The sequence below is a fragment of the Gopherus evgoodei genome, chromosome 4 (assembly GCF_007399415.2).
Source record: "Gopherus evgoodei ecotype Sinaloan lineage chromosome 4, rGopEvg1_v1.p, whole genome shotgun sequence".
In the NCBI taxonomy this organism is placed as follows: Eukaryota; Metazoa; Chordata; order Testudines; family Testudinidae; genus Gopherus; species Gopherus evgoodei.
The window spans coordinates 65,734,167-65,753,955 of record NC_044325.1 but is presented as its reverse complement, the minus strand read 5'-3'; the positions used below and the strand labels follow the sequence as shown (position 1 = coordinate 65,753,955).

Genomic DNA, 19,789 nt, shown 5'->3' with positions numbered 1-19,789 from the left:
TTAGTGTCATGTGAGGTAGACGGAATGGTAGTGGCTGGAGATATAGAGATGACCTCCTCCTCTTGAAAGACAGGAGGAGATTGCGGAGGCATAGAAAGGAGAATTCAGCCATTTTTGCTTCTCTCCATTAATTAGCCCCACTGTATTAGAAGTATTAGAGGGGATCCTAAAAAATGAGATCTGAGTAGCTTCTGAAATTCTTGTCATCTTCTGTTTCCTTCCCCCACCCCAAGGTCGCAGCCTGGATAAATGAGAAGAACAGTATTGCTTTGGATGAGAGCTGGAAGGACCCGAGCAACCTGAAGACCAAGCTGCAGAAACACCAGACTTTCCACGCAGAGATCATGGCCAACAGAAATCGCATAGACAGCATCAAGGCTGTAAGAGACACAGGGCTGATATGGGGAGTGAGGGCTGGTGGGAAAGGTTCAGCCAAACAGAATGTCTGCATCACAAGGATATTAAATAAGCAGGGGCACCTGTGTGATCCAGGACAAAGTAACTTAAGTTCTACATGGTGTTGTCTCACATTACTATCTGCAAAATGGGTCAATACTTTTACCAACTTCTAAAGTGAGTTTTGAAGTTTAGTTTATTAATACCTCTCAAAAACCTAGAGCACATCAGAGGGAGGGTGTTAAGAGGAACAAAGAGTTTTAAGGGGAATTATCACTAAAATTTTGCCTTGGCAAAAACCAGACAGTGGGGGAGGCATGAGGGAAACGTGACAAGTTTTGGCCAGGTATCGAGTATCAGGTGTAGATAGATCTGGAGATGCTTATGTGTATATTTATTTAACCTAAATTCAATACAGTAATTGTTGTTATTGCACCAATTGTGTACAAGGTGCTTTACAATAGACACTTTAGAGTTAAGAGGGAAGCTTCAACCCACACTCATCTCTTTGTGCCTGGGTACTGCAGTACTCACTGTTTGTAGAATACTGCAGTGTGCAGCTGCAGCCTTCTCTGACCTGCCTGGATCTTGTGCCTTTAAAGAGTCATTTGAAAGGATCTATTTTTATGGTTCCTTCATGTAACAAAGATGGCCTTTGAGTGATTCTGTAGAGGAAAATCTGTAACTGGAAACCTGTTATGGATTCTTTCCTCTCCCACTTCTCCCCTTTGCATAACTAAAAGGTGCTTCAATCTAACTTTAGAAGGATGTAATACAAACTTGCTCACGGGCTGAGAACATACCACAAAGTTGCTAGCCTGCTGGATGTTTTTTTTCCCAGCTGATCTATAAGCATCTGAAACTGGGGAGTTATAATAGAAATACTGACAGACTCAGACTATATCATACAGTGCACAAAGTGGTCCTGATTTTAGCACCCAGAGGTGTTAAACAGAGAGAAATGGGTTGATGGGCACCTACTAATGCCAAGCTGGCAAACCAGATTTGGTACCAGCCTTTAGGCAGTACAGATACTGCATACTCTCACCTCAGATTGATCTTCTGCCAGGAAATTGTAGTGTGTTTTTGTAAGTCAGTACCTGACTCCCAGACATCCTGCTGCAATAGGTCTCTGGCATTTCAAATAGCACTAGAGGCCTAAAGTCTGGCAAGCTCAACTACCATCCCAATTCCAGCAACAGTTTTGACTTAGAGTGTTTTCTTTTATCCCCACCAAACCTCACGTGTTCTGCTAAGAGATTAATAAAGATTGTTGTATCAGGTTCTTACCCTCAAGCAATGGCTTATGGGTGTTGATAACCAAGCATATATCTCAGACAGACGGATGGTGTATTATGGTGCAGTGGGCTAATAGAGATGGTAGTGTCTGCTGTCTTTACTGCAGGAGGGAGAGAAGATGCTTAAAGAGGGACATTATGCTCCTGAGGCCATTCAGTCCAGACTGCGAGAAATAGAAGAGCTCTGGGATGAGTTGCTGGAAAACTGCCATGAAAAAAGAACCAAGCTAGAGGATGCCTACAAGGTAAAGCTGGGGACAGGTTCTGCAGCCATTTCCTGCGACGGAGCAAGGCAGCAGTGCTAAGTTTCATCAGTGTGCCATTGCCTCACGTGCTCTGTCACTCCAAGCCACTGGAGCCAAGGAGTTACACATCAGTGGTACATAACAAATACTACAAAGCACAGGCCAGATGCACTGAAGCTTTTGCAAAGAGGTGGGAACCCCACAAAGAGGAGTCTGTTGCTGCTGCTGTGTTCTCATGTGGTGTCTGCTGGTGGAAGATTTAGTTTAGAGCCAGACCTCCAGAGGAGGATGCAGAGGCGATATGCTCTGAATTATCACATCCACCAGCTGCCTTGGGCATGTCAGAGAATCGTAGAATTGTAGAACTGGAAGGGACCTTGAGAGGACATCTAGTCCAGCCCCCTGCACTCATGGCAGGACTAAGCATTATCTCTACACCATCCCTGACAGATGTTTGTCTAACCTGTTCTTAAAAATCTCCAATGAATGGAGATTCCACAACCTCCCTAGGCAATTTATTCTAGTGCTTAACCACCCTGACAGGAAGCTTTTCCTAATGTTCAACCTAGACCTCGCTTGCTGCAATTTAAGCCCATTGCTTCTTGTCCCATCCTCAGAGGTTAAGAACAATTCTTCTCCCTCCTTCTTGTAACAACCTGTTATGTACTTGAAAACTGTTATCATGTCTCCTTTCAGTCTTCTCTTTTTCAGACTAAACACACCCAATTTTTTCAATCTTCCCTCATAGATCATGTTTTCTAGACCTTTAATCTTTTTTTTGCTCTTCTCTGGGCTTTCTCCAATTTGTCCACATCTTTCCTGAAATATGGAGCCCAGAACTGGACACACTACTCCAGTTGAGACTTAGTCAGCGTGGAGTAAAGCAGAAGATTTACTTCTCGTATCTTGCTTACAACACTCCTGCTAAGACATCCCAGAATGATGTTTGCTTTTTTTCCCCAACAGTGTTACACTATTGACTTGTATTTAGCTTGTGATCCACTGTGACCCCCAGATCCCTTTCTGCAGTACTCCTTCCTAGGCAGTCATTTCCTATTTTGTGTGTGTGCAACTGATTGTTCCTTCCTAAGTGGAGTACTTTGCATTTGTCCGTATTGAATTTCATCCTATTTACTGCAGACCATTTCTCCAGTTTGTCCAGATCATAGAGTTTTTTGTATTCTGTGAGTTTGTTCAATGGACTGTGTTCTCTACATTTGCACACTGCATCAGAAGAGAGGAGATAATTCACTGAGCCCTGAAAAGGTTTTGAAAGTGATACACATGCTCCTTAACAGAAGAGGTTGGGATTTTTTTTAACCCTAAATGCCTGCTGACATTTGCTTCCTGCCTGCCCCTAGGCCCTGCGTTTCCAGCGGAGTGTGGAGGATATGGAGAAATGGCTGGAAGATGTGGAAAGTGAGCTGAAGGCTCCAGACAGTAGCAGTGACCTAGTGGTTTTGAATAGTCTCCTGAAGAAACAAGGGGCATTGGAGGAAGATGTTGCTAGCCATAGGGATCGGCTACAAGTGCTTGTGGACACAGCCTGCGAATTCCAGAAAGAGAAGCATTTTCTTGCGGATGAGATACAGGAGAGGGTTGATCAAGTGGTGCACAGGTATGCGAGTGTCTGCCCATTTTCTCACTTCTCTGTCCCCTTCTACTCTTCGCCGACCTCTTTCTCCTTTATATTTATTTTCTCACTTCCAAGGCACCTGCTTCTATTACCTTTCGATCTCTCTGTTGTGTTCATTTGGTTCCATTTTAAATCTGCAGGTACAAGCACCTAAGTGATCCACTGGAGGAGAGACGTGGGAGTTTGGAATCGAGCAGGCTACAGTACCAGTTCTTCCGGGATGTTGACGATGAGTTGGCCTGGGTTCATGAGAAGCTCCCCCTGGCTTCCTCCAAGGACTATGGCCAATCTCTGACAACGGTCCAAAGTTTACAGGAAAAGCATCAGGTAAAGTAGCATGGGAACCATCCCCACTCAGGGCCGGCACTTCCATTTAGGCGGCCTAGGCAATCACCTAGGGCGCCAGGATTATTGGTGGGTGGCATTTTGCCGGAGGGGGTGGCAGGCGGCTCCAGTTGAGCTGCCGCAGTCGTGCCTGCGGACGGTCGGCTGCTCCCACGGCTCCGGTGGACCTCCCGGGCACCACTGCGGCAGCTCCACCAGAGCCGCAGACCAGTGGACCCTCTGCAGGCACGACTGCGGCAGCTCCACCGGAGCCGCAGGACCAGGGCATGGGGCGGTGAAATTGCCATGCGCCTAGGGCACTAAAACCCCTAGCGCCAGTCCTGTCCCCATTGTTTGAAGTCAAGCAGGAGAACATGGGATGGTGCCTGTGTGCCTACAATGGAACACTTCTCCTCTGCTCTGGTTACAGTGAAACATCACTGCCAGGGATGACTCTTATCCTTGTCTCACAAGGGTGCTCTTTAATGAGCAATTCTGTGCCTTTGTAATGTTCAAGACTGCACCCATGGCACATATTTTCACACCAATACTCCAAGTAGTGTACCCTGCAATCCCCTTTGGTCACCCTATCCCTTTGTGCAAATTATTGAGCTCCGACCCTGGCTGTTGCAATACTAAATAGATTTTACAAGCTGCTGTGCATGCTGGCATGGCTTCTCCATGCAACAGATGTCCCAAGAAAAAAATTTTAAACTCACCAAATGCATCCAGGGCATATTAGTCTTCTAGATGCCTGCAGGGTGAGGGAGTGACAGGAACCTTCTCCTCCTGCACTTTTTGAAAAAATAAGGGAATTAACAGAACATTACTACCTTTATCCCACCATCATTTTAGCAATAATTTTCAAGTTGGTTACTACGATTTTTGCAAGGTTCAGATGTGTCATCAGAGACAAGGAGAACCTGGAACTTTGTCATCTCCCATACCATTGAAACAGCAGCTGTGTCGCACGTTTTTCAACGAGCGTAATCTGCTCTCTTGCAATAGATGAGACAGGAGAGAAGAATTTCATGGCAGAGAAATTGCAGCAGCTACTGGTTTTGCTGGGTAACAAAGGGCACTTCATTTCAGTACAATCCCCAGTCTCCTGTTGGTTAAAGTTCTGTAATTTGTAAAGGGGCTAGGGGCCAGAAGATCTACTAAGAACTATCATCCCCTGGGAATATATTTTTAAAATATCTGACACTTGGTGCACTATGATGCAATTCAAGAGAAAAAAAATCAGCTCTTCAGTATTTTATTAAAGCCATGGGGTAAAAGTCATGTCCAGTCCAGGTGGTTTATTAGAAAGGTGTGGACTCCTGTAAAGGATGGGAATATCATCCCAAATATCCCTTGAATTAAGGGAAATTTTATAACAAAGGGCTGTAAAGCATTCTCCAGCATATTGCTGTGGAGGCTACAGGTATATTGTGAATAATTTATGTTTGATGTAGATTTTATTTTGACAAGTGAGTGGTTAGAACAAATGAAATAGGAGAATTTATACGATTTTAAGAACATGCAATTGGTGTGGAAGGCTCATTTCACGAAGATGGAAAGTGGGGACGAGTTTATGCTTGCATTTAATGTTGACATTGTAGGGAGGTAAGTTAGATCCCTGAAAGGACTGAATGATTGGGGTAGGATTTGCCAGGGGAAGGAGCTTGGGCTGAGAGCGTGGGAACTGTAGTGATGACCCCTTAAGCAAATTCTCCCTGTTATTTATCGCTGTTTTGAAATATTTCAATAGAATTTTAGTCTGGGGGAAAATAGTGTATATTACAGTTGCAAAATAACAGACCTGCTCTTCCTGACATTTTGCCAGTTCTTCCGATGGACGTGAGATTGGCCCTCAAAGCTTTTAATTCGAATTTCCAGTTCTGAACCTTTTAGTTACTACAGTCTACTAGACACTTTTACATTGGCTGTGAGGAGTATCTCATGTTAAAGATCAGGAACAGGTCTCCACTCTACTGTGAGATTAGTTTCACCTTCTAAAGAACACCGCTGTTTTATTTCTAGTCCTGATGGGCTAAGTTTTCAAAATTCAGTCTCACCTTTGCTAGCACAGAAAGGAGCGTGGATGAAATTTGTGAGTAAATATCTAATACCTGCCTCTGCAAGTGTATATTTACCTGCATATATAGCAATCATGTTCACACAAATATTCAATTTGTGTGGATAAATGTAGGGTTTATACACACCACTGTTTCCATTTCCTGTGGATACAAATGAAGGAGCTTTGAAAACATGTCCCCCCTAAATATTAAATAGTGAAGTTCTTCTTCACATTGCTGACTTATTATTAATACACAGTACAAAGTGTTTGACACTGGATTCTGTTCTGCTGGTGTCAGACATGGTATCACTTTTCAGCAACATAGTGGCTGCTGCTGAGATTAATAAGGGGAAATTAAAGATAAGATTATAATCAGGGCTCCCTTCATTCACAGACAAGTAGTCTGCCCGTTGAGCTAAAAGTATGGCTCCTTGCTGCAGAGGGAATCTCTTCTACATAATGTAACACTGCAGTGTAACTCTCTTTCTGGCTCAATTCCGTAGTAATTACAAAGTAAGCAGAACTATTTCATCAGGCTGGGAAATTCTGGGAAATACTTTGAATGTAGGGTGCTGTCATTTTGTTACCTACAGAATGCCTGATCCCCTTGACAGACAAGTGTGAAAACCGAGTCCCTGCCCCCAAGAGAATAAAGTGTAAGTGACACCGTTAAGACAGGAAGAGCACCATTGGGTGGGAATGTGTGTGCATAGGAATGAACTGAATTGGTTTGGCAAACGCCAGATGTTTTTAAACACTGGGCTGGAAGAGGTTCTTGGGGAGCTGCCATTAGCTCCCTGTCTTGGCTGTAGCTGTGTGTTCCTGTTGTGCTTTGAAATGGCCTTTTGGTGAAGCTGTGTTTCCTGGAATTACGTTGACAAGCTAGAAACATTTATTTAGCTGTTGAATTGATGGAAAATTGGGGCTGTTCCCTAGAAGTTAATTAATTAACTCATAAAGTATGGCTTAACCATGGATTCAAGTGGGTATTTCACGTGGTTGCTCCCGATAGCAAGTATTTGTGGTTAGGATATTTTACCTCAAAACCTTAGGGAAGTTTAGATCAGGAGCTGAACTTTGCAGCTACCCTTTCTTTCTGTAACTGTCCAAACGAAACACTTTGTCCAAATACTCCTCAGTTTCCAATAAGTTCTGGTCTGGATCCAAATTTTGCAGCCCTGGCCCATCTTTACATGTGTAAAAGACATTGATTTGTAATTATTAAACTGATTGACTGGGCTGCTAAGTGCAGTATATAGGTAGCAAAGTCTCCCTCGCTTATATTTGGGGTCTCTCATTTGTGCTTTCCAGAACTTGGAGAATGAGATTAGCAGCCGTGATGCTCTAACAAAAGTGGTGGTCAGCACTGGGCAGAAGCTGGTGAGGGGTGGGCATTCAGCCTCCCAGGCGATCATGAAACGTTTGAAGAAGCTGGAGGTTTCTGTAGAAATCTTGAAGGTTGAGGCTCAAGAGAGGAGAAGGAGACTCATGCAATCATACGAGGCCCATCAATTCCTCAGTGAGGTAAGAAAGACTCGTATGTGCCAAAGGGGATGAATTTATGAATTTGCCAGGGTGCCAGTTAGATTTTAAAGCTGAAATCTAACAAATTAGGTTTGTCAATATATAATAGAATCCAATGGAATAACCCCTTTTAATTGAGTCCAGGGAGAATTAGCTTACTAGTTTAATGCTGGGTTCTTTTCAGGTCAGCTTTTAACTTGAACAGTATTTCTCAAATCAGGACACTTGCTTATTCTTAATTGTTAACCAACAATTTATTAATTCACCCAGAACCACATAAATACATAACCAACAGTTCACCACTCAAATGTACACACATCCATTGTGTATATTACACACACAATACAGTCCTGAAAGCAATGATCACTTACTAGAGCTGAGGCTCAGCAGTTCTATCAAAGAACAATGTAAATTACCAAAATGTCTTATTGCCAGCAATTCTCAATTCTTTATTACCTAACACATTTGTCGCACTTCCAAGGTTCCACTTGTCTTTAAGGCACTTTGAAGAGTGTGGTTACTTCTCTTAGACTAGACAGGTCCAAAAAAGACAAGTTTTGAATATTAAAAGCTGTTGCTTAAAGTTATTGTTTTCAATCTCTCTTAGGCCAATTTGCTTGGACTTATAAAGGTGTTAGAATCTAAAATATGGTTATTTGCGGTCTCACTAGAGAGTGTAGACTCAACAAGATAATCTATAGCTATTTCTATTGAAGAATAGAAGGGGAAATACAGTCTTTGAGACAAAATCTCCCTTCTTCTTATCCTCTTAACCAGTGCTTAATTTGTAATGAAAGAGGTTCCGGGGCTCAAGCATTTTTTTTACTTTCATAACTGAGGTGCCAATCCCAGAAGTGTCAGGGTTATGAATTGCCAAGCCTAGAGGTGCCAACACTCAGCACTGGCACAAATTAAGCACTGCTCTCAACCTGTAAAGGGGGAAGAGTCCTTCCACATGGCTGGTATGGGTGTCGGTCACACTTGGGATTCTGCAGCTTGTTGTGTTGGGTTCCATCTACTCCCTGAACACATGACAGCCTCAATTTATACACTCTAGCATCAGGCTCATTGGAGGGGGCCACACTCTGATTCCTGTGGGACAAGAGCTAAGTGGGTCCTCAGATTTCAGCTCTTAGTTTTTCTGCTGCTGCCATTGGTCACCAGAAAATGGCACTGATGTATAACAAATTTCCTTAATCCTTTTCTTGTCGGAGGCTTTTTAAATTGATGCATTTCAAGGATTGTATTTTATTATTTGCCCTACTAACAATCTGGATCCTCCTTTAAGCAATTTCTCTTAATATCCCAAAGTTACACCCTAGTTAACATCTTTCAACATTTCTCCTTCCTTGTGCCAGACAGTTCCTCTTACTTCTAGAGTGCAACAGTTCTTTACAATGAAAACCAACAATCCTTATGACCTTCTAAATATGGAGGCCATACTCTGTGCACTCTCTAAACATTTCACATTATTTAGGACTTACAATAGAACAAGAGGACTTTCCCACATATAGAAGGCTATAGATCTAACTCAGAAGGCAAACAGAATCCCAAACCACTCTTGTGACTTTTCATATTTGGCAAGTACTTATACAGATAGGAGGGAGATAAAATCCTTCCTCAGTTACCACAATGGGGGCCTACTACATGACTCTGAGTTTTGGGTTTAGTCTCATAATTTTCAGAATGAAAGCTACTATATTGCATTGCAAGGTCACATCTAGGTTGCTGTCTACTATCCACTTTAGATCTCTTAGAGCATTACTGCTTCCCAGGTTTCTTTCTCATGTGTGAATATCTGTGTCTCAAGTTTATCCCTGCATTTCCAACAGCTTTTGGAAGTGGAGTCCTGGATGGCAGAGAGGGGGTTCATCCTTGAGACTTCTGACTGTGGGAAGAACGAAGAAACCACCCAGGTGTTGCTTCGTAAACTGGAGGCTACCAAGCTGGACGTGGAAGGGTTCAAGCCCCGAATTGATAAGCTTCAGGAGACTGGCACCAACCTAATAAACAGTGACAACCCAGAGAGGTAGGAAAATGGAACCGGATTGCTGTTCCACTTGTAACAGAAACCTGCTAGAGAGGTACAAACTGAAAAGAGGAGTAGCCTGCATTAACCATTCAGTAACTGTCAGAAACACTGTTGTCAGGAGACATTTTAAAGCCCTTCCTTCCCACTGCAACAAAAACATACCTTTCATTTTCATGATTTGCTGTTATTCAGTGAACACAACAGAACCACATAAACAACAAAAGGTTATGGATTTTAGCCTCGTTTCTCTGGCTCCTGCCTACTTCCAGCAGTTCTCATCCAGACTCATTTGTTTAAAGGATCTGAGCTAACCATGTCTGGGAATTAAGCAAATCAGTATTCTTCATAATTCATTACCCTTCTCTTTCCAATATGTTTTTCTGTCGCAAGGGAGGGAGGGAGAAGATGGGAAAAAGGATCACTCTGAAATAAGATATTTTAATTTCCTGAACCTATTGGTTCTCACACTTCTAACATAATTCACCTTTTACTAGATTCTTCCTTCTTCTTGTATTTGTGTTGCCGCAAGTTCAGCTTTGATAACACTAGAGGGCTAAAGAGACTGTGGACGAGGGGGTGCCAGGGCTCAACCCTCCCTGGGGAGGAGGGGAGCCATACCGGCCTCGTCTCGTCGTCCGAGGGCTTCTGCCCTCGGGATCGCAGTCCGCTCCGCCGGTTCAGGCCCTGTGTGTGGGACCGAACAGCTACACAGTTAAATAATAGGGGGCCCGCCTTCAGGTTGGGCGGGGCACCATAAACTCAGCTGTAGTTTCTCAGCTCTGGCCCTTTGAGGTAGGGCAGAGCAGTGGCAAAGTCAAAGGGGGCCCGGCCCTTGGTTCCGGCGGGGCACCAAACACAGTTCAGTAAGCTCTGGCCCTTTGGAGCAGGGCAGAGCAGTGGTAAAGTCAATAGGGGCCCAGCCCTTGGGTCGGGCAGGGCACCAACAAACATAGTAACAGTTATCAGCTCTGGTCCTTTGGGGCAGGGCAGAGCAGTGGCAAAGTCAAAGGGGGCCCAGTCCTTGGGTCGGGCGGGGCCCCAACAAACACAGTAACAGTTAGCTCTGGCCTCTGGAGCAGGGCAGAGCAGTGGCACTAGGCTGGGAAGAGGGGGAGTCTGCCACCCGGTTACGGGTGGCAGGGGGAACGCAGGCCCAGCCACTCCTCTGCGTTCCAGCCCGGGGCCCTAGTAGCGGCTGACGCCGCTAGTGGCAGTCAGTGGGGAGGTCCTGACCAAAACACACTGACATAGGTGCAGGGCCTTCTGCAGCCTGACTGTAGTCAGCTGCCCCCGGGCTACTTCCAACCTCCCCCCTGGTTCCTACCTGGTCCGTTGGGGTGTCCAGTACCATGGGCTCCTCCCAGTCCGGGCAGGGCGGTAGGTCCGGGAATACCTCCGGGACGGCGGACCAGGTCTGGGCTGGCGGCTCCTTGGGGCCGTAGTGGGGACGGGGAAGCTCCTCGTCGTAGTGACTGCGGGGCAGCTCCGGCAGCTCCTCGTCGTAGCGACTGCGGGGCAGCTCCTCGTCGTAGCGGCGGCGGGGCTCTGCGGTTTCCCGGTGAGGAGAGTCAGCGGGCACATCTGCTCCTGCCAGCGGCCGAGTCCTGACTGAGGGCTGAGGCCCAGCTTTTATCCTTCCGGGTCGCCGCCTGACCCTTTGAGGGGCGGGACTTCCTCCCAGCGGTTCCACCCTGGGGGGTGATTGATGGGGCTCAACCCTCCCTGGGGAGGAGGGGAGCCACACCACCTTGCTACAAGACACTTACAAACATAGTAGCAGGAATAGTTTTTACTGACTAAGTACTCTACCCAATGACATGGCTGCTGATTGTTATTCTTTACAGTCCAGCCATGCTTCTGAAGCTCCAGGCTGTTCTAGAAAACTACAAGTCTCTTCTACAGAGAGCTGAGACCCAGAGGAGACACCTGCAGGAACAATACCAATTGTACCAGTTTGAGAGAGAGATCCAGTTAGTGGATGCCTGGCTTTCCAGCAGACAGGCTGTGGCAGAATCAGATGACTATGGGCAGGATTTGGAAGATGTTGAGGTAAAAAGCTTCCTGTCTGGTAGAACTGGGAAGGTATTCGCTTTATAGTATGTATAGCTGGTGGCACTGAAGCACAATATACAGACAAAAATTAAGCAAAATCAGTTTGTCTCTTTTACACACATTGGGTCTAATTTTTGCCTGGTTAACCCATTTGCAGGGCTCTCTGAGGCAGCATCAACCAGAGGACAAAGTTGGGGCAAAATAAAGCTGTCACATCCTGTTTTCGTCTGTGACAGAGGGCTGCAGAAGACCAGCATAGCCCAAAAGAGGGCCCAGCGCTGGCTAGAAAGGGGCTGGGAACTGGGGTTCTGGTTATAAATCTGTAGCACCCTCAGTGAAAAAGCCTGAGATAGAGCATCCATACCACTAATTGCTTACCCCAGAGTTAATTTCCTTTGAAGGCACAATGCTGCCAGGCTGGTGCAGAGAGGTGTAATTTATACTTGCTTCATTGAATGTATACTTTCAACAACTATTGCTTATGGGAAGAGTCTGAATTGTTTGCATTTCCATTCCTGCTCTTGGCTTGTTCTTGGTTGACATATCAGGCCATCAAGGAGGTAGGTGATTTTCTCTGTGTGACATAAGATGTTGATTCCTCAAAGCAAGAGGTGCTTTGTTCTGGGGATGAGTGGAGGAAATCTGACTTTAAGTGATTTACACTCCAGGAAAGTTCTGTAGGACATGGCAGAGAAGTGATCAGTTCCCTTTGCCTCCTTCACGGTTGGTGGCATGGGTTTGTAGAAGTTCTTTATAATTGAATCTGCCTCCCCATCCTTTTTCTGCAGGTGCTGGAGAAAAAGTTTGAAGATTTTATAAAGGAGGTGAAACCTCTGGGACATACTAAGGTTTTCTCGGTAAATGAATTAGCATCCCACCTGGAGAAAGAGTGCCACAGCCAAATAGGAGATATCCAGAGGAGGACCCATCAGGTCAATGACACATGGGAGAGACTATGCCAAGCCATCCAGACAAGGACAGAGGTATGATGCACACAACTAAATAAAATGCACTTTGAGCACTAAAGCTCCTGACTGTTCCTACTTCCCTTTCTGACTCATCAGGCAGGTGCCACTGCTGTTCTTGGATTGCATTTGTTGCAATAGCAAAAAGGGTGTTGCAGACAGCTCTCTTTTTTCATTCAAATATTGCCTTATAGCCTTTGCTGACCTGTGCATTATCCTTGACAAAAATGGATTGGTATTTACCGGTTATTACATATAGAACATCTTTCAGATGAGGCTTAAAACTGAAAACTAATCACTTGTGGTCCTTAAAATCCTTCAACACTTTTTGTAAGAAGAGAAGTTTCAGGTCCAATCTCCTGGCCAATTCCAATATATTCTGTCTTCCTAAGCTTCCTGCAGCTTCAGATGAATATGGTAACACAAAGAACAGGGCCCAGGATTTGATCCAATGTTTGTGTTTGGTATGTGCACAAAGTAAAATATATGATGTCCTTAACTATTCATTTCCTTGTTAAGCACATAGGTTTAACTGATGTGGCAGTTAAGTACATTATTATATCTTAGCAGCTTTAGCTGTTTGTTTAAAAACAGATTTTTGATCTTGGAATAAAGGTAAATGTGTATTATAGTATTTTTAACCATGTTCCTCTGAACAGCTCAGCAGCTCCAATGTTACCATACTTTGCATCAGTGTGTCACTTTAGGCTCCTTAACATCAGAGCAGAGTGGCACCTTGCCTAGTGGATGATGCCACTAGTGAACCATTTCTTTGTTCAGAATCTGAGAGCAGCCCAGCAAGTTCACCAGTATGACCATGATGTAGATGAGCTAAAGGGTTGGATGCAGGAGAAAGAGGCAGTGGTGGACATAGATGATTATGGATATGACCTGCCAGGTGTGCAGACCCTCCTCGGCCAGCATGAAGGAGTGGAGGTAAGTTGGACAGCCTTGAACACACAGGGAGAAAAACATAAATGAATAAAACCAAGAGACCCGCACCTGACTCAATGGCATCTCGGGCTGCTCTGTTTACACAGCTATGGAAAATGTGTCTGATCCATTACTGCAGTGTCTATGGTGCCTCATGCAAGAGGCCTTTCATCCTACTTTTAACATCATGAAACAATATTAGTAAGAACATAAGAACGGCCATACTGGGTCAGACCAAAGGTCCATCTGGCCCAGTAACCTGTCTTCCAACAGTGGCTAATGCCTGGTTCTACAACATCTGAAGTGTGCGGGGAGAGGGATAAAACATACTATCAAATAAACAGACATAACAAGCATTATCAACTGGAATATTTATGAAGGCAACCTAGTAGGAATGGGTCTTGAGGAGGGATTTGCAGGAGGAGAGCATAGTAACCTTGCAGATTAGTTCAGGGAAGGTGTCCCATGCATAAGGTGCGGCATGGAGGAAAGCACACAGTCTGTTGTAGGAAAAGTGAACAATGGTGAGGTGTAGCAACCTCTTTTTGCTACTTCAGTGAAGCCAAGAAAAGGTCCAAGAGCCCATCTTTAGAACAGAGGCAGGAGGAGAACATGTGTAGGAGTGATATAAGAACATAAGAATGGCCGTACTGGGTCAGACCAAAGGTCCATCCAGCCCAGTATCCTGTCTTCCAGCAGTGGCCAATGCCAGGTGCCTCAGAGGGAATGAACAGAACAGGTAATCATCAAGCGATCCCTCCCCTGTTGCCCATTCCCAGCTTCTGGTAAACAGAGGCTAGGGACAACATCCCTGCCCATCTTAGCTAATAGCCATTGATGGATCTATCCTCTATAACAGTGTTTCTCAAACTTGTTCCGCTGCTTGTGCAGGGAAAGCCCCTGGCGGGCCGGGCCAGTTTGTTTACCTACTGCATCCGCAGGTCCGGCTGATCGCGGCTCCCAGTGGCTGTGGTTCACTGCTCCAGGCCAATGGGAGCTGCTGGAAGTGGCGCGGGCCGAGAGACGTACTGGCTGCCACTTCCAGCAGCTGGAGCAACAAACCGCAGCCACTGGGAGCTGCGATCAACCGAACCTGCAAATGTGGCAGGTAAACAAACTGTCCCAGCCCGGCAGGGGCTTTCCCTGCACAAACGGTGGAACAAGTTTGGGAACCACTATTCTATGAACTTATCTACTTCTTTTTTGAACCCTGTTATAGCCTTGGCCTTCACAACATCCTCTGGCAAGGAGTTCCACAGTACTACTTACTGTATTTTTCACTTCACTTAATAGGCTTTGAAACTAAATTCCAACCCAAGCTCAAATAAGTTCAAAGCCTTAGTTTGAAGTGGATGTGGAGTCTCTAGAACTGCAATACCAGTGGTTCCTGGGACTGCCAGGCTATTGCTAGAAAAGAGGCCATCGGAGCCTGATGTTTTGCTGCCATTCAAAGGGCCCATGTTGAATTCTGGGATGTGACTTCTTGCTCCTTAGGCCAGCAGAAATTGCTAGTCCTGTGGAAGTAATAGTTAGCGTCACGGAGCATGGTGAGCCTAGATTTTGCTGTACCTAAATTCCTTATTTTTCAATTTAAATGGTGTCACAGGCTCTGGATTGGGAACAGACAATCCTTGTGGGCTGGCAGTAGGTGTTCATGATGTAGGTGTTTCTGATGTTTAGGCCAAATGAGAGAGAGGTGAAAAAAGGAGTTAGAGAGCAGGAGAATTGAGATGATCCCTAAGACTCCAGCTGGGGTGCTGCAGAGGCAGGGAAGGAATATCGGGTGTGTTCTGAACATGCCGGACTTCCTCTAGGTACTTTCTCAAAACAAAAATAAAAGATGAAATTTTGGAAAGCAGATGTTCTGCTGGGAATTGCTGCACCCTTACTTTCCTGTCTATTTCTCTCTCCTAATCCTCACCCAATTCCTTCCCACTTTCTTCAAAGCCACCCCCAGTGTCACTGCTCTGCATTACAGGGTAGTACCTCCTCCCCCCGTTGACACAGCTGACTCCTCCCTGACCTCCCTCCAAATACATCATTTATATTAGAAACACAGTTTTTGCTGGCCCAGGGAGTGAGACTCCCAAGGTATCTTCTACCTTACTGCACTATCCGTCATGACGGCTCTGAACAAGCTTGTTCAATGGCGAATGTAGATGAATCCTGGAAGGTGAGTGGCAACAGGCAAAGTAATGAGTTAGTTTCTCACTCTGTGGGATCAGTTGGGTGGAAGGAGCCTAAAGGTCAAGAACAGTCTGAGATCTGCTTTCAGGATTATTTCCCTGCAGTGTCAATGCTGAAGCAGAACCTAATGCTCTCAATTTCATCTTGTGATCAATTGCTTCTGTGTTCCAGAGAGACCTTGCAGCCATTGCGAAAGAGCTGAAGAGGATCCAAGGGGAGGCTCGGCGTCTCAGCCAGCTCTACCCTCAGGCCAAGGAGAATATAATGGAGAGACTCACAGAGGTGGATGAATGCTGGGAGAAACTGACCAGGAAGTCTGTGGAGAGGAAGGAGAGGCTGAGCCAGGCAGAACAGGTCCAGGTCTACATCAATGACTGCAGGGAGCTGATGTATGTGTTGGGCCCTTTATCTGGCAATGGGGCCTTATTTTTGTTTTCCCCAATGCAGTCTTCTAAATTAGACACTTGGCATAGGCCATCCCTGCCCCCGTCTCTCTGCAGCTTCCTTACAGCTCCCTTTAAATGATAACACAAAGCATCTTCTCAGCTGCAGTGGCCAGAGTTGACCCCACTGTAGAAAAGAACAGATACTTTAGTTCAAACTAATAGGGTTGTTTCTGGAGCCTATCACACATTGGATGTCTCTCACACATGGGATCATACCACTCTATTTAAGCACAGTGTTACAGACCCACCACATTTTGGACAACTTAGATAATACCTCTAGTGTCTTGGAAAAGCAAGCACTTTGGGTAGTTCAGTACTTTGGGGGTTGGTTTCCAAACATTGCTGATTCTACATGAGGGCATAGTCCTTTCCTCACATCTGAATACTCCAATCCCTGTGCAGCTGTACAGGTACCATTGCTCCCATGTGCAAGGCTACGTCTATACTACAGCATAAAATCGAAATTACTAAAACCAGTTTTATAAAACCGATATTATAAAATCAATTTTATGCGTCCACACTAGGGCACATTAATTCGGTGGTGTGCGTCCATGGTCCTAGGCTACCATTGATTTCCGGAGCAGTGCACTCTGGGTAGCTACATTAAAGGAATGAGACCAATAACTTCAATTTCCGTCCACACTAACCCTAAATCGATATAGTAATATCGATTTTAGGGTTACTCCTCTCGTTGGGGAGGAGTACAGAAATCGATTTTAAGAGCCCTTAAAATCGATTTAAAGTGCCTTGTAGTGTTGACAGGTACAGAGTTAAATCGATTTAACTGTTTAAATCAATTTAACTGTGTAGTGTGGACCAGGCCCAAGAGTCAGCACAACCATTTCACAGGCAATCCTAGCACAGCTATTTCAAGCATGTACAAAAGTTGAAATATTTTGTGTGGGAGCAGGGAAGACATAATATGAATAATATTGCTTGCATGTGCCTGTTGTGGTTTCCCTTCTGCATAAATAAAAGAGCTGTGTGGGTACTGGAATTTCTATTTTGCAGGAAATTCCATTATTTTGAAACTGGGTTTTGTTCCTAATCTGAACAAAACATTGAATTTTGAAATTTCCCATAAACTGAAAACAATTCTGTTTTGGGTCAATGGCAACATTTCTTTCAGATTAAATCAAAACATTCCATTTTAATTTCAGCCATTTTTAATTTTTGATATCATAAAATAAATTTCAAAATCAAAACACTTCATAGTGATTTTTTTTCCAAATCAGTTTTTTTCAACATCTACACGTTCCTGTAGAATGTTTCTATTTCAGTGAAAAATGTTTCATCAGAAAATGTTTGCCCAACTCTATTAAGTATTATGAGCATTTTCCCAGGAATACAAATGTGTTCTTGGTTTAGGAATATTGTGTGTAAGAGTGTGTAGGTGGGGATATCCTGCTGTGAGATAGCTCTTCAGCTGCTGTAAATCAGCTCCATTGAAGTCAATGGAGCTACCTTGTTTTATACCAGTTGAGGGTGTGGCCTTGTAGGTACATGCTTTTGCCTAACTTTGTGAGTGAATATGATTTCATGTATGTGTGTTAAGTATTCTTGTGCATGACAGAATGTGAAACTTTAAGAATGCATATAAATGCCCAGTACATAAAAGCACTGTGAATATATACAGGAGATATTCTTCAGTGCATGTAGTTTCATGATTCCCTTCTCTAACTATCTGAATGTGTATCATGTTTGTCCCATAAGAAAAATTTAATTATTGATGGGGCAAGGGTATGTCTGAATGTATGTTTATGCACTGGAATGTGTCCCTGGAGTGTGTAAATGTGCATATGGATGTGGATATCTACCAGAGTATGCACATATGTATGTCCCTTGTATGTAAATAAGGGCTTCTAAATCTGTGCCTATATCAGTGTGGATGTATAAGCTTGTGGGCATGTCTGAGTGTTTGTGAGTCATTCCATTTTTATCCTCACCAGCTTTCAGTGTTCACTGGCTCCTTTTGATTCCTTTTTGTAGGGTTTGGGCCAATGAGATGCATGCACTGGTGATATCTGAGGAACTAGCAAGCGATGTTCTTGGTGCTGAGCTACTAATCAAGCACCATGAAGAGTATAAGCGTGAAATAGAGAAGCAGTGGTTAAAATATGATGATATGCAGCAGGCAGGGAACAACCTGGTGAAGAATGGACACTTCATGTCCATGGAGGTATGCTGATGGCGGGTTAAACATTTTAAAAAATCAGTCAGGTAAGGAAACAAACTTAGTGGGCAAACACCTTAATTAAATATTATAAAAGTCTAAGTGAAGCATCACTGCCAGAAATGCTATCATATATAAAGAACATTCAGTAAGTGTTCAGGAGGGAATCTAGACTTCAGCGCCCCCAGAGAGTTCATGCCTCTCAGGGGGTTTCACATATATCTGTCCTTCAAAACAGAGAAGCTAGATAGGAAACCCAGGTTCTTTAATATTAAATATGAAGACAAATTTTGCATAGAGACCTGAATAAGTGGAACACCATTTAGAGTTGTTCTTATCTCCTTCAAAATTGACTCTGAAGCTAACCTGTAAAATTACAACAATACCTAGATTGAAATATTGCTAGTGGTTGTTTATGCTGTGCTGTAGGCCTACATCAACTATACAGTGAGGAATATGTGCCACACAAATACTGTCCCTTAAATCTTATTGTCTAAATGCGCAAACAATAGGATAAATAGAATGCAATGCAATACAGAGCAAATACAGAGAGGGGTGATGTCTTTGCACACTTCAGAAAACATGTGATTGGGATCTGAGTTACTACCGAGAATTCTTTCCTGGATGCTGGCTGGTGAGTGTTGCCCACATGCTCAGGGTTTAACTGATCACCATATTTGCGGTCGGGAAGGAATTTTCCTCCAAGGCAGATTGGCAGAGACCCTGGAGGTTTTTCATCTTCCTCTGCAGCATGGGGCACGGGTCACTTGCTGGAGAATTCTCTGCAGCTTGAGCTTCAATAACTCAGACATAGGTTAGGGAGTTGTTACAGGAGTGGGTGGGTGAGATTCTGTGACCTGCATTGTGCAAGAGGTCAGACTAGATGATCATAATGATCCCTTCTGACCTTAAAGTCTATGAGTCTATGATTCTTCAGGAGTTTTACAAAGGAGAAAAGGGCAAGAAGTAACTTTGAAAAACTCTAAGATCCTGTTATCCAAGTAACTTCAGAATTTGACCATTACAATGACCCCAGGCTTGTCTTGAGATTGTAATTAGATCTGGAGATCATGAAGTTAAAAGAGTGTTTGGAATTTGTGAAAGATCCCATTTCTGTTGCAAACTTTGCTGCAGAGAGGACTAGACAGTTTTCCATTGGTATTAAAAGATAAATCAGAGTTGTCATGCTATGGCCAGATGAATTTGTCTTGTTGTGTGGGTACCCATTAGTTCAGTATTATAAGTTACAAACTGCAACATCTGAGTTAAGCGTGGCCCTGGAAGAACATATAGCAAAGTACTGGTCCTGCCTACATGGAATACGCATACAGATACAGAATATAATATGAGGCTAAATGAATTCAGGTAGGCAAAAGGCAGACTTGGACTTCCTTTCTAAAGTAGGTTGGGATCACAAAGTTCTCTGGAGGTTATGTATGGGTCACATGATCAAATACAAGGTAGATGGCTGTCAAATGAAAGTCTAAGTCAATCTTTTATCTCCCTATATTAAATG

The 19,789-nt window shown here is 44.1% G+C and overlaps 1 protein-coding gene across 1 annotated transcript in view; it reads left to right on the top strand.

Moving 5' to 3' along the window:
• Positions 1 to 19,789, top strand: part of SPTBN5 (spectrin beta, non-erythrocytic 5) — a 156,838-nt gene that overhangs the window by 117,468 nt on the left and 19,581 nt on the right. The window contains 11 exon segments of the mRNA XM_030560166.1: positions 234 to 380; positions 1,802 to 1,939; positions 3,301 to 3,557; positions 3,716 to 3,902; positions 7,273 to 7,485; positions 9,318 to 9,514; positions 11,362 to 11,566; positions 12,358 to 12,552; positions 13,315 to 13,470; positions 15,826 to 16,043; positions 18,090 to 18,279. Of these exon segments, the coding sequence (XP_030416026.1) occupies positions 234 to 380; positions 1,802 to 1,939; positions 3,301 to 3,557; positions 3,716 to 3,902; positions 7,273 to 7,485; positions 9,318 to 9,514; positions 11,362 to 11,566; positions 12,358 to 12,552; positions 13,315 to 13,470; positions 15,826 to 16,043; positions 18,090 to 18,279 (2,103 nt within the window).